Source organism: Zonotrichia albicollis, chromosome 17 (assembly GCF_047830755.1).
Source record: "Zonotrichia albicollis isolate bZonAlb1 chromosome 17, bZonAlb1.hap1, whole genome shotgun sequence".
Lineage (NCBI taxonomy): Eukaryota > Metazoa > Chordata > Aves > Passeriformes > Passerellidae > Zonotrichia > Zonotrichia albicollis.
In genome coordinates, this window is record NC_133835.1 from 13,907,450 (window position 1) to 13,919,894 (window position 12,445).

General features: G+C 48.2%; 1 protein-coding gene across 4 annotated transcripts in view; it reads left to right on the forward strand.

The window, feature by feature from the left end:
* The first annotated feature begins 10,320 nt into the window (after positions 1-10,320).
* The window catches only part of BCAS1 (brain enriched myelin associated protein 1), a 32,604-nt gene continuing 30,479 nt past the window's right edge, over positions 10,321-12,445 (forward strand). For all 4 annotated transcript variants that reach the window (XM_074553433.1, XM_074553436.1, XM_074553435.1 and 1 more), the window contains exons 1-2: positions 10,321-10,404; positions 10,494-10,575. In XM_074553433.1, coding sequence (XP_074409534.1) covers positions 10,336-10,404; positions 10,494-10,575 — 151 coding nt within the window. In that variant the 5' untranslated portion in view covers positions 10,321-10,335. The remainder of the gene's footprint in view (positions 10,405-10,493; positions 10,576-12,445) is intronic.

The following is a 12,445-nucleotide window of genomic DNA, read 5'->3' on the forward strand; positions in this document are numbered from 1 at the left end:
GGATGGATGGATGGATGGATGGATGATGGATGGATGATGGATGGATGGATGAGCTCCAATGTCCCTGCCAGCTCCGTGACTCTGCACAGCACTCTCAATTATCTCTGAGCACATTCCAGGTGGTTCCCAGAGCTGACTGGGTGGCTGGGTTCCTTCCCCAGGGTTTGGATGTGCTCAGGTGGGACCTGCAATGGTTCTGCTCCTGCACTCAGGCACCCAGCAGTGCCACACGTGCAGAGCTGCCCTGTCCTGTCCCTCAGATGTCCCCTCTGCCCTCACATGCCAGTGCAAGAACATTAACCACGGTGTCCTCTGTAAACCCAGCCCTGCAGCTGGGACTGTGGGCTGTCCCTGATAAGGGCTATCAATCCCCTCACAGAGCTACACACAGATAGTGGGAACACCAAAAATAACCTCTGCTGAAATATCTGTTATTCCTCTTTCTTTTAGCATTCCGTGAGCACACATCATCCCAGCACAGTGATAAAAACCTTCCTGAGTCACTGCTGGGTTTGTTGTGAGGCCTCAGTGAGTGAGCCCTGACATATGAGTCACCTTAAATCATTAACCACACCTGAAAACACCAGCACGGACTCCCTGACCCCAGGGAACAAATTTAACAACACAAAAACCTGATCTGAGACAAAAAAAAAAATAAAGATAACTTTAGAATGAGCCTGGTTCAGAGCAAACAGTGGCAGCTGTGTGGTTTGAGTCATGTGCTGGCATTTACCCCCCTCCACCTCTGCCTGCACCAGAGGCATCTCCAGAAGGTTTCTCATGCCTAAATTGGGGTTTTTGTTCAGAATGGGAACAAAGGGATGAAGCTGGAGGAGGAGTCAATCATAACAGCTGATTCATTAATGCTAGAGAGAGAAATTTGATCGTTAAAGAAATGTTTAAGTTACTCTGAATCACCCAAATATCAACGTTCAAATCAACTTCTCGTGGTTGTATTTCTTTATTTAAATACAATCACCACGAGAACCTAATTTTTTTACGGGTGTATGAGTATGTCCTTGACCTCTTGACACCCACATGGTATTTTCACAGCTGGGACTTAGGATTTTACTCAAGATGCTAAAAACAAACCTGCCCATGAGTCTGTCACGACAAGAACAGCTCTTGTGCAGCCAAACTCTCCCCTCAGTCACCACAGTCTGTCTATTTTATTTGTCTATTTTAACAGCACAGGACAGCGGTTGGTGTTGTAGCAGAATGGAGGAAACCCAGAGGGCTTGGAAAGCTTGGAAAGATTTTTTTTTTTCCAGAGCAGGCAATTAAAGAGTAGAAATCTCATTTCCAGTTTGAGCTGCACAAACGAGCACAGACAGGTGCAGTTGATCACCAGGATTGTCCTTGGCTGAAGGCAGAAGGGAACAACAGAAAATTCCTTTGCAGGAGGAAGAGATGGCTGGAAGTACCTGGAAAGGGTTGGAAAGCACAGAGCTGCTTAAGAGCACCTCATTTTGGGTCCCAAATGCTCAGAAATTCAGAATTGGGGTTGATTATCTGATGGCACCCTCTCCCAGAGAGGAAAAGGCAAGGCAGGGAGAGTTTTCCAGCCCTGGAAGTTGCAGGACACAGATGCCAGGAATTGTGTAAATAATGCCCAGATCCTCAGCCCCTGCTGAGCCTGGGATGTGAGGACAGGTGAGGCAAAATCAGCTTCAGACTCCCCTGCAGCAGCTGCCAAGGGGGTCAGGATCCTATGGCAAGGAATGGAGCCCCAGAGCGATTTTGGACAGGCCAAAGCTGTGTTTCCAATAATCCCAAATGTGATGTTGCAGTTGGCCTTTGGTGTGGGACAGCACATGGGGGTTTCTGCTGGGGAAATGATGCAAATCCCACTGTCAGAGAAATCTGCTGGGTTTAACCAGATTTTCCTGGAGATCCCTCTAATCCCAAATTCATAAACAATGCAGAGAAATTGCACAAAGACAAACACAGGGACAGCTCTGAGCCAGGGGAAAGGGAAAGGGAAAGGGAAAGGGAAAGGGAAAGGGAAAGGGAAAGGGAAAGGGAAAGGGAAGGAAAGGGGAAGGGGAAGGGAAGGGGAAAGGAAAGGGAAAAAAAAGGAAAAAGGAAAAAGGAAGGAATTTTGGGGTGAAACGCTGGGCTCAGCTGAGCGCACTGAGCATCTCCTGCGGTTTAACGCTGCCACCTGCTGACGGGCTGTCGGGCATCCTGGAACTGCCTTGGGTATCCCTGAGCTTCCCGGAACTTCTGTAAACATCCCGAAACTTCCCTGAGCATCCCGGAACTTCCATAGGTATCCCTGAGCTTCATGGAACATCCCTGTGCTTCCCTGAGCATCCCTGAATCTCCCTCCTGGCCATCCCCGCCAGCCGATGCTGAGAATGTGGTCTGATTTCAAGATCCGATTCATTTTCACAAGTGGGTAAAATAAAGGGAAAATGAAATGTTATGTGGGAAGTGTGATTGCCAAGCCTTGGCCATGGGGCCAGGTCAGGTCCTGCTCAGGAGTGTGAGAGCTGCAGTGTCACTGCTCGCCAGGGAGCTGTGCTGGAGCACAGGGATGCGCTGGGAATTGTGGAATGAAGCTCTGGCTCTCTGCAGTGCTGAGTGATCCGGTGGGTCATGGAGCTCACACGGGATCGGGAAGGGAAAGGGAAAATGAACGGGGAAAGGAAAAGGGAAAGGGAAAAGGGAAAGGGAAAGGGAAAAGGGAAAAGGAAAGGGAAAGGGAAAGGGAAAGGGAAAGGGAAAGGGAAAGGGAAAGGAAAAGGGAAAGGGGAAAGGGAAAGGGGAAAGGGAAAGGGGAAAGGGAAAGGGGAAAGGGAAAGGGGAAAGGGAAAGGGAAAGGGAAAGGGAAAATGGAAAGGGGAAAGGGAAAGGGAAAGGGAAAGGGAAAGGGGAAAGGGAAAGGGAAAGGGGAAAGGGGAAAGGGAAAGGGGAAAGGGAAAGGGAAAGGAAAGGGAAAGGGAAAGGGAAAGGGAAAGGGAAAGGGAAAAGGGAAAAGGGAAAGGGAAAAGGAAAAGGGAAAAGGAAAAGGAAAGGGAAAGGGAAAGGGAAAAGGAAAGGGAAAGGGAAAGGGAAAAGGAAAGGGAAAAGGAAAAGGGAAAAGGGAAAAGGGAAAAGGGAAAAGGAAAGGGAAAGGGAAAGGGAAAGGGAAAGGGAAAGGGAAAGGGAAAAGGAAAGGGAAAAGGAAAGGGAAAGGGGAAAGGGAAAAGGGAAAGGGAAAAGGAAAGGGAAAAGGAAAGGGAAAAGGAAAGGGAAAAGGAAAGGGAAAGGGGAAAGGGAAAAGGGGAAAGGAAAGGGAAAAGGAAAAAGGAAAGGGAAAGGGGAAAGGGACAGCCCAGGGGCTGGCACAGCTCCTGCCCGATATCCCAGTGGCAGCAATAAAATGATATCAAATTCTTCTCCCTCACTAAGGTTAGTGTTTCCTCTCGTAGTTTTAGAGCTTTTATCCCTTCAGTGGACTGCATCAGGGATACCCATCCTTGTGTTTCCACTCAGCAGAAGTTTAGCAAATCGTATTTTTCCAGGGAGAAAATTGGCTGGAGCTGCCCTAATCCTGCAGTGCCCTGAGGACGTTCTCCTGTGCTGGAGAGGAGCTTTAACCCCGAGCTCCAGGGCAGCTGCAGAATTCACAGCTGGGATTGCAGGGAGAGCTCTCCCAGGTGATCCCAGTGAGAAGAAAGCACCAGAACAAGGTGCCCGAGGCCATTGATGCCTTTTCCTGGGAGAAGCTCAAAGAAAACAGAAGAAAATTTGGACTTTTCCCTCACCCAAACCCACCAGGGTGGGGAAACAAAGGTTTCCCAGCAGCACCTGACAGAGGGGCAGGAGTGTGGCCATGGCCTCACCTGTGTCCAGCTGCAGCAGGAAGTGGCCAGGACACAGCTGGCTGTGGGCACTCTGCCATTGCCAGCTCTGCACATCCCACCAGAGCAGGCTCAGCCTCGTGCCAGCACAGGAGAACATCCCAGACCTGACCTATATGGGCCAAACACCCCCAAAATCCATCACTTCTCTGCCCCTGCTGCTTTCCTCATTAAAGGAAAAAATTAAATACAGGGTTTACAAGAAGAGTTTTTTACTTCTTTTTCTTTTTTAGTAGCTTCAGCTCCTCAAATTGTCCATATTTCAGGCTTGGCAAGGGGAAGCACTGACAGGAAAGCAGAGCTGGAGGTTCAGAGCAGAGCCTATTGGGGACAGTGGTGGCCCAGGCTGTGCAGAAGGAAGTGAATATTTGACATAGTATTGTTATCATCACTGCTTGTTTGATGGAGACCTCAAGTGCTCCTACAGGAGGGTAATTGTGGCTCAAATGCCTGTTCCACCCACTGAGGCACCACAGCTACAATAACTCTCTGTCTCAGCCCTGACACAGGAACATTTATCTGCTCTAGAAGCTCCCACGTGGAGAAATAGCTGGAGTAGAGTCTGTAATCCTCCCTCTTTAAAACCAGAACAGTGGCAGCAGGAACCTGGGGGATTTCTGTGATGGGGGAAGCAGAGACAATCAGATCAGCAGCTCCCTTCCTACACCAGCACTGTGACTGAAACATCATTGAAAACGCTGCTCAGGCATCTCTGGGAGCAGAATGAGGGAGTGTTCCCCATTCAGCTCCAGCTGGAGTGTTTGAGCAGAGTGGGGATCTGCAGGGATTTCTCTGGGTTTGGGGCAGCTGCTGCAGAGCCAGGGCACAGGAGGGGCTGCAGCCTCACCCAGGGCATGCTGAGAGGCACAGGGAGCAGGGCAATAATTGGGGATGGTGCTGCTTCCCAGGGCTCCTGCACTGGAGCAAAATCATCCTCTGCTTTTCACTGCCCACTCAGAGCACGGTGGTGAAACACAGACAGACACAACCATTAATGGATCTCTGTGAGAGACAGCAGGGAAACACAACGGGCTGAAAACATCACTGGGACAACCACCAGCTGTAGAGGAGCCAGGTCCAATCCAGCCTAGAAGTCCAGCAGAACTCCAGCAGAAAGAGTTTTCCCTGGAGCTCTGAGCCAGGCTTTGCAGGTTTGCAGGAACATGAGGAGTTCAGGTGTGCTCTCCTTCTGCAGTTCAAAGCAGCACCTGCTCCCCCAGAGAGGAGGACATGTGTGGTGATGGGCATGGGATGTCTGGGTGATGACATTCCAGCTCATGTCTGTCCCCAGGATTATGGATTTTGTAATGGATATCAGGAATTTCGGAGTGCCAGCACCTTATTTTGGGGTCTGTCAGATGTGGAGGCCCCAGCAGTGTGACAGCATCAGGCACTGCACTGCCTCAGGTTTTTGGGAACCTTCTCTAAGTAGGTTGAACTGACAGTGGGACCCTCAGAGGGTCACAGAATGCAGGAATGCAGGCTGCAGGTGAGGAATCAAACCCTGTGGGTCTCAGAGGGGCTGGGCTGGGCTGGAATTCAGGCAGTTCTCCCTATTAGGATCCAGCAGCCATCAATCCATGCAAATGTTGAGCTCTGCCACTTGAAAGAATCCATGATTCATTCCATCCATCCTCTTCTGAGAGAAACATCAAAGCTGAGTCAAAACCCCATTTATATTTTGTTCCAAATGTCAGAATCCCACTGGAATTATTCCCAATTTTGCTTTTTGCTCAGCTGCTCTGCTGCAGGTTCCCTCTGCCCTCCCTGCCAGGGGGGTTTTGCTGCTTGGATAAACCCTGGCAGGTGGAAACCCTCAGCTCCAACCCAGCACCAGCATCCCCAGAGCACGTGTGGCAGGGCAGACACACACCAGGACTCATCTGCTCCTGCACTGTCAATATTTGAATGCTCTTGGCTCTGGCTCTGGACAGCCATAAAGAAGCTGGGTAATCATTGATAATTGTTGGAGCTCTGTGCCATTGATGAGCAGGAAGTTTTATGCAGCTGTCAGATGCACGAGCTGAGCATTTCCTGCAGGGGAGGAAGATTTATTTGGTGACAGCTCCATTGGAGATTTTTAGAAAGAAAAAAAAATAGCATTTTGAGGGATGGAAAATCAGGAAAGCAGCACAGATTCCTGTGCTTTGCAGAAGATTTTCTGTGGCTGCCACCCAGCTAAATAATTCCCAATTTGTCAAAATAAAACTCACTGTGTGCCCCTCTGGTCTGTCCTTGATGAAAACATGGGATGGCTTTGAAATTACTGGGAAAGGATATCAAAGAGTTGAAAGACACCTCAAAGAATGGATGGTTCATTGTCCACACAACTGGGGAAAATTAATCAGGATAAAGCTCACTGGGATGGCTCAGTTCAAGGAAAAGCCTTTTTTGGAGGAAAAGGAGCACTGCAATTCTCATATTCACAGGTAAATGACATGATAATCCAATTTACTTCCTTCATGATGAATATTAAGGTTTTAAGGCTGAATTTGAAGACATTTTAGGAGCAAATAGATCCATGGAAGGCAAAATATGGTGCGAACTTATAGTGAGTGTAATGAGCTTCTCTTACAGACATGAAGCATTTCCAGAATTAAATATTTACATCCTGCATTTCAAAACCACTTCACAATAATATTTTAACCAGGGGAGAAAGACCAAAAAATCAAAATAAAAAGACAATTATTCCAGCATTATTGCATGAGGGAGTGGTTTCACAGCCAGGTTGGAATTCTGTGCCTCAGCCCAGGGATAAGTTCTGTTCCAGGAACCATTCCTAAATCAGATCCTGTCTGCGGATGGAACTTTGAGTCTGGACTGGTGGGATGTCACCTGAGCTTACAGCAGACAGGGATTTGCACCAAGGAGAAAATGAGAAAGAGGCTTGACCCAGCACAGGAAGGAAAGAGGGAATCAGGGTATCCCTTATCTTCCCACGCCCTGCTGAGGTGCTGGGTGCAGATTCCTGCTCTGGTTCCAGCCCTGAAACACCTGAACCCTCCCCAGCCAGCACAGCCCTCCTGACAAACCCATTTTCCTCTCTTTGTCATGATTAATAACAGAATTATACCCAAATCCATAAAGAACTCTGAAATACAAGCGCCAGCTGGATGATGCAAGCAAGTCAATGGTGTTCCCTTCAAACCATAAAATTGGGATTTTTTTTCTTGCTACTTTGCTTGCCTGTGAAAACCTTTGCAAAGGCAGGTTGAATTGGCTGAGGTGCTGTGAAAACTGAGAGCAAAAAGCTCTCCCTGGTGCAGCCACCCCGGTGTGATGTGGGCTCTGTGACTCACCTGAGGGAGCAGCAAATGGTGACAATGGCTTTAAACAGCAGCACTTAGTCAGTGTGCACACTGTGTAAAGGGGGATTGGGAACCACCCAGCCTGCACGCTCTGTAAGGGGCATTGGGAACCACTCTGACAACAGCAAACAGTCCTGACACTAAAAGAACTTCGGGCTTTTTCTGCATTTTGGGGAAAGCCTGCATTGGGAAGGGGTTTGTGGGTGTCACCATGCCCAGAGCAGGTAGTGAGGGGCTGCCCCAGGGCCAGGGATCCACACGGGCCTTGGAGCAGGTTGGGGTGGCCAGAGAGCTGAGAAAGCACCTGGGGAGGGCTGGGAGGGGCACGGGGCTGCTCCACCCCGGCTGTGTTTGCACCCAGTGTTTGTGAGCACTCCCTGCGTGCCTCTGGGGCACAGCAGGGACAGGACAGGGACAGTGGCACAGCACCCGGGGCTGGGTGAGCAGCACACCCATCACCTGCACCAGCTCCAGCACCCAGGGGCTGTCCCAGCCCCTCTGCCCCAGGTAACTCCTTCCTATCCTTCATCTCCTTCCCTCTGTGCAGCTCTGCTCTGCTGGTTTGGCTTTTCCTTTTGCATTTGCTTTTTGCTGCTCTGCTCCAGCAGAGCTCTCCTGCCCGAGGATCTCAGGAGCTCCTGCAAGTCTCATTTTCTGTGTTTGTGTTTCAAAGCACCAGCTCTGCCTTTCCCCAGCAGTGCCCTGGCTTTTCCTGCACAAAGGGAGCACAGCTCTGTGGCAGAGCTTTCCCCATCCACTCTGAGCCTGCTTGCTCACCTGGTGGCATTGTCGCCTCCCCGAGAGCCCAGGGCGTGAATGTTTGAGCTGTTTTGCTTTTCCCACTTGGAGTGGCTGAAGGAGTTGTATGAAAGTGTCCCAGGAGCCCGAAGGGCTGTAAGGCAGCGTGTCCTGCATGCCCAGCCCCTGCCAGGCTGGCTCCCAGTGCTGCCGGGTGTTCCTTGTTTGCTGTAGGTGACTCATCCCAGCTCCTGCTGTCCCTCCTGCTGTCCCTGTGTGCCCACTGCTGCTGCCCGGGCTCAGATCCACCTGCCCTGCTCCCCTGCCTGTCCCAGGTGTCTCTCCCTGCAAAGCTGCTCCCAAGGTAAGCAGAATTTCTGAACTCTCTGCTGTTATCAGCCCTTTCTTCGCTCCACGTCAATCAGAGCTGAAAATTCTGCTTTTCCACCTGGACGTGGCCGTGTCCTCAGGCTCAGCTGGGTTCCAAGGGCAGGGGAATTGATTCTGTTCTGTGGTGTTTAAATGCAACATATGGTGGGTTTTAGTGAGGAGTAAATTGTGGGCTTTTGGCATTAATAGACATGGGTGATATTCCCATGTCAATATTCCCATTGCAATATTCCAGGCTGGTCAATACATCAGGGAGGGGAGGCTTGGCTGCCTTTAGCAGCACACAGCAGATTTTGCTATATTTCATATTTTCAAAGTTTTTACCATTCTGCCAGCACCAAACTAACAAATTTTGACAAAGCGAGAGTGAAAAAGGAGGATTTTCCCAAGGCTTGAACTTGGCATACTATGGTGCACACAACATTAAAACCAATTAAAAATGCATTTATTTTCCTTTGGAATTATTTTCTGCATTACAATGGAAGCAGTGAGGCATAATTGGGGAAAGGGATTGTTTCAGGGCTGTAGAAGCTGGTAGTTCATGTTCCTTTTGGAACCAGTCAGGCTGGATTCCAGCTGGCCTGAGGGAACCCCACAAGGAGAATACCCTTGGAACTGGGTGAAAAACCTGCACCTAGAAAGGGAGCCCCAGGACAGGAATTACTGATGACTTTTAGGGGCTTTCCTCTCATTTTGAAGAATGATCAGAATCATCTCTTTTCCCCTTTCAGCCCTCCAAATTCATCTTCTCTCATAAATTTGTCACATTTTCTCTCACAGAGTGAGGAGGTCCTTTCTGCAAAGGCCTGGCACAGCTCCAGGGAGCAGGATCTCTTTACATCCCTCTCCATAAAGGTGTAGGGTGGCTCTCCTTCTCTGCAGACACCCAAACCCACCCGGCTGAGTTCTGTGGCCCTGCCTGGGCAGGGGCTGGGTGATCTCCAAGGCCCCTTCCAGCCAAACTCTGCTGCAATTCCCTGATTATCCACTCCAAAACCACATCATGAGAGCTCCTTTATTTTTATTTATCTGCCTTCACATTGGATAACTCCAGCTTTAAGTCACGGTGTATCAAATGAGAGAAAAATGGATCTGAGCACATCAACAGCGGCCTGAGCACTCTGGGAAAAACAAAAAAAACCATTCCATGGGAATGCCAGGGCTGGGGCTGCTGTTTGTCAGCTCCGGAGCCACACGGGGACAGTCAGCTGCAGGAGCTGGCACAGGGCACAGCTGTGACATCAGCTGCCACTCTGAGCCGTTCTGTGTTTGGCTCATCACTGTGCTGCTCGCAGCTGTCTATAGGTGGCAGTGACCTGTCATTTTTCTTTAAAATAAGGCAGAAGTAGCTCACATGGATGTTTTCTAAATCGCACAGGGGTTTGGGGTGGAAGGGACCTTAAAGCTCATCCTGTTCCATCCAGGATGCTCCAGCCTGGCCTTGGGCACTGCCAGGGGTCCAGGGGCATCCACAGCCCCATCCTCCCCATGAGCACAGCAGAGAACAGAGTTTGGTGTTTTGGGATCACATTTGGGATTGTGTAGCAAGTTTTCCCATTTTTAGCAAAAAGCCGCTCCTGTTCATCTCCCTCTTTCCTTGAGAGAGTTCCTGTGAGGGAAGATGTTTTGAAATCCCACATGGTTGCTGTGTGTGTTTTATTTCAGCGATAATTATAAACTGGATTTTAGGAAATGGCTGAGCTCCCTGAGCAGAACCTGCCAGAGCTCAGAGCCTGTGGCCCCTGCTCTGCATCAGCTCCTGACAACTCACCTGGAGCGAGGAGCTCTGCACCAACAGGAAGCTGCAGGGGCTGAGAATCAGAAATATTGTTTGAAATCTTTTTCAAACAAGAAAAGTTTGTTGGCTGGTGGCATTTTGGGGAGCAGCTGTGAGCCCTGAGCACCATGGGTGCGGGGCAGGTGCCCTGGGTGCGGTTTTGGGGATTTTAACACCTGCCCCCGTTGGCTGTCTCTTAACTAGAATTGTGAATTCACATTAATGACACAGAAAGGGTTATTTGGGGTTTGTCTCTCGTCCCCCCGCAGCAGCCATGGGGAATAACCTGAGCGTGCCAGAGGAAGCTGAGGATGACAACACCTGCACAGTGAAGAGTTACCAGGTGAGCAACCCCATCCCGCAGCCCTGGCTGCTCCCAGCGCAGTTTTCACCCCTTTGATGCCCTAAAACCTCCGCTCTTTGTTATTTCAGCCTCTCCCCGAGTCTCCCGAGGGTATCACAAATGGATCCGCGGTGTTTGCTCAGAGCCCTCCCCCGGCAGGGAATGGTGAAGGTACGGACTGGGAAAGGGTTGGAAATGCCCTGGGGGAGGTTGGGACTGAAGGAATAATGAATATTCATGAGAGGCTTTGAATTGGGGATGGACCCGTGGTACAGCTCTGACTTGGAAATGTGGCTCTGCAGAAGCTGCAAAGTTTAAATACAGAAAACAAAAAAAAAAAAAAAAAAAAAAGAAAAAAAAAAAAAAAAGAAAAAAAAAACACCAAAAAAACCAAAAAAAAACCCAAAAAACCAAACAAACAAAAAACCCATTAATGACTTCTTTCCAAAATGAAGGAATACTTGATAATCCCATGCTGAGAAAAATACTTTATGATTTATTGTTAACCCTCTCAGTCTGCCACAGGCACTTGAAAAATCTAAATTTTGATAAAAATAATCAAAGGCTGGTGTGGGGATATGCAGATGGTTCTGCATATCAGAACATATCATAACAGCCCAGAATCTCTGCTCCACAGCCCAAATTTCCCAGTGCCATCCCACCACAAGTCACTTCAAGCATTGCCTACCAGCAAAGCCTCTCTGTGTGTTTTTTTCTGGTGTAAACCAGCAGAGTTCTGAGGAGGAAATAAAAGCCAGATGATTTTCACTGCCTGAAGACCCAGAAAATACATGTACATTTTATTCCTGATATGTAAAATGAAGCATATGGGACTGCTTTGCTTAAATGGATTACCTAATTAATCAGTTTAAGTAGCAAGTTGAAAAAATTAGACGTTCCTGTGTTGATATTTCTTGTATTTTAACTTTTTTCCTGTTTGAAAAGCAGTTTAAAATCATTTAGATATCATTGAAATCTCCATGTTTGTGCAGTGTAATCAAGATTTTGGAGAAATACAAGTGACAGAAGTTACTGCCAACTATGTTTTCATAGTATTTCTAAAATGAAATACTGCAATAAATAGCATTTTTGGGGCACAGAGTGAGGATTTTAGGAAAAAATAAGGGACCTTTGTTGTATTTTCAGTAATAAAAGCACTTGGTGAGCAACAGGTGGAGGGGGAAGGTTGGAACTGGAGGTTTCTGTCTCTGATTTGCACTACACAGAGCAGAAATGCAGCAGGAGGACAAAACAGCAACAATTCCTGTGGGCTTGGCTGGTGATTCCATGCAGATTGAAACATCTACCTGCTCCTAACAAGGATTACAAAGGAGTTTAAAAGATTACAAAGGAGAAAGGCTGAGTGGAGCTGCAGCTCCTTTGTCCCAGAGGATAAATCCCATTCAGCAGATGCTGCTAGCAGCCAGAACCCAGCAGAAATCCTGAAATGTGAAATATTTCAGGGATGCTTTTAGGGAATGAGCATTGCTATTCTTGCTGCTGACTTCTCTACCCCTATTTCCATTAATTTCTGGAAATCTGCAGGTGAATAACAATGCAAGTTAAATTAGTGAAACAAGATGATTCTTGGAGCAAAAAAATTATTTGTATGGAATAGTGTAGTAAGCTGGCAAAAGGATATTAGTGTGCTCCTTCTTTTTTAAGGAAGGAGGAGAGTTTTATTTGTTTTATTTTGGATTTGTGTTTGCTGCAGAAATTCATTCAGGGCAGTTGTACCCTGTGCTGCCCTGCCCTGCTGCAATTCCTGGTGCCAAATGTCCCCTTGTAGCCCTTCATGGTTTCTTCATGGCCATTAAAATATTTTCTCCACGATTATCTGAACACCAGGGGAGAAAAAAAGTGCTGTGTGGCTCTAATTCCATGGCTAAGCAAAATATTTGTTTGTGGCTGGCTCGTAGTCAGAAGAGAGGAATGAGATGAGCTTTAGGGTCCTTTCCAACCCAAACCATTCCATGATTCTCTGATATTGCATTAACCATTGAGATTCTCTATTTTTTTACTAAATCATGGAAAAAATGTT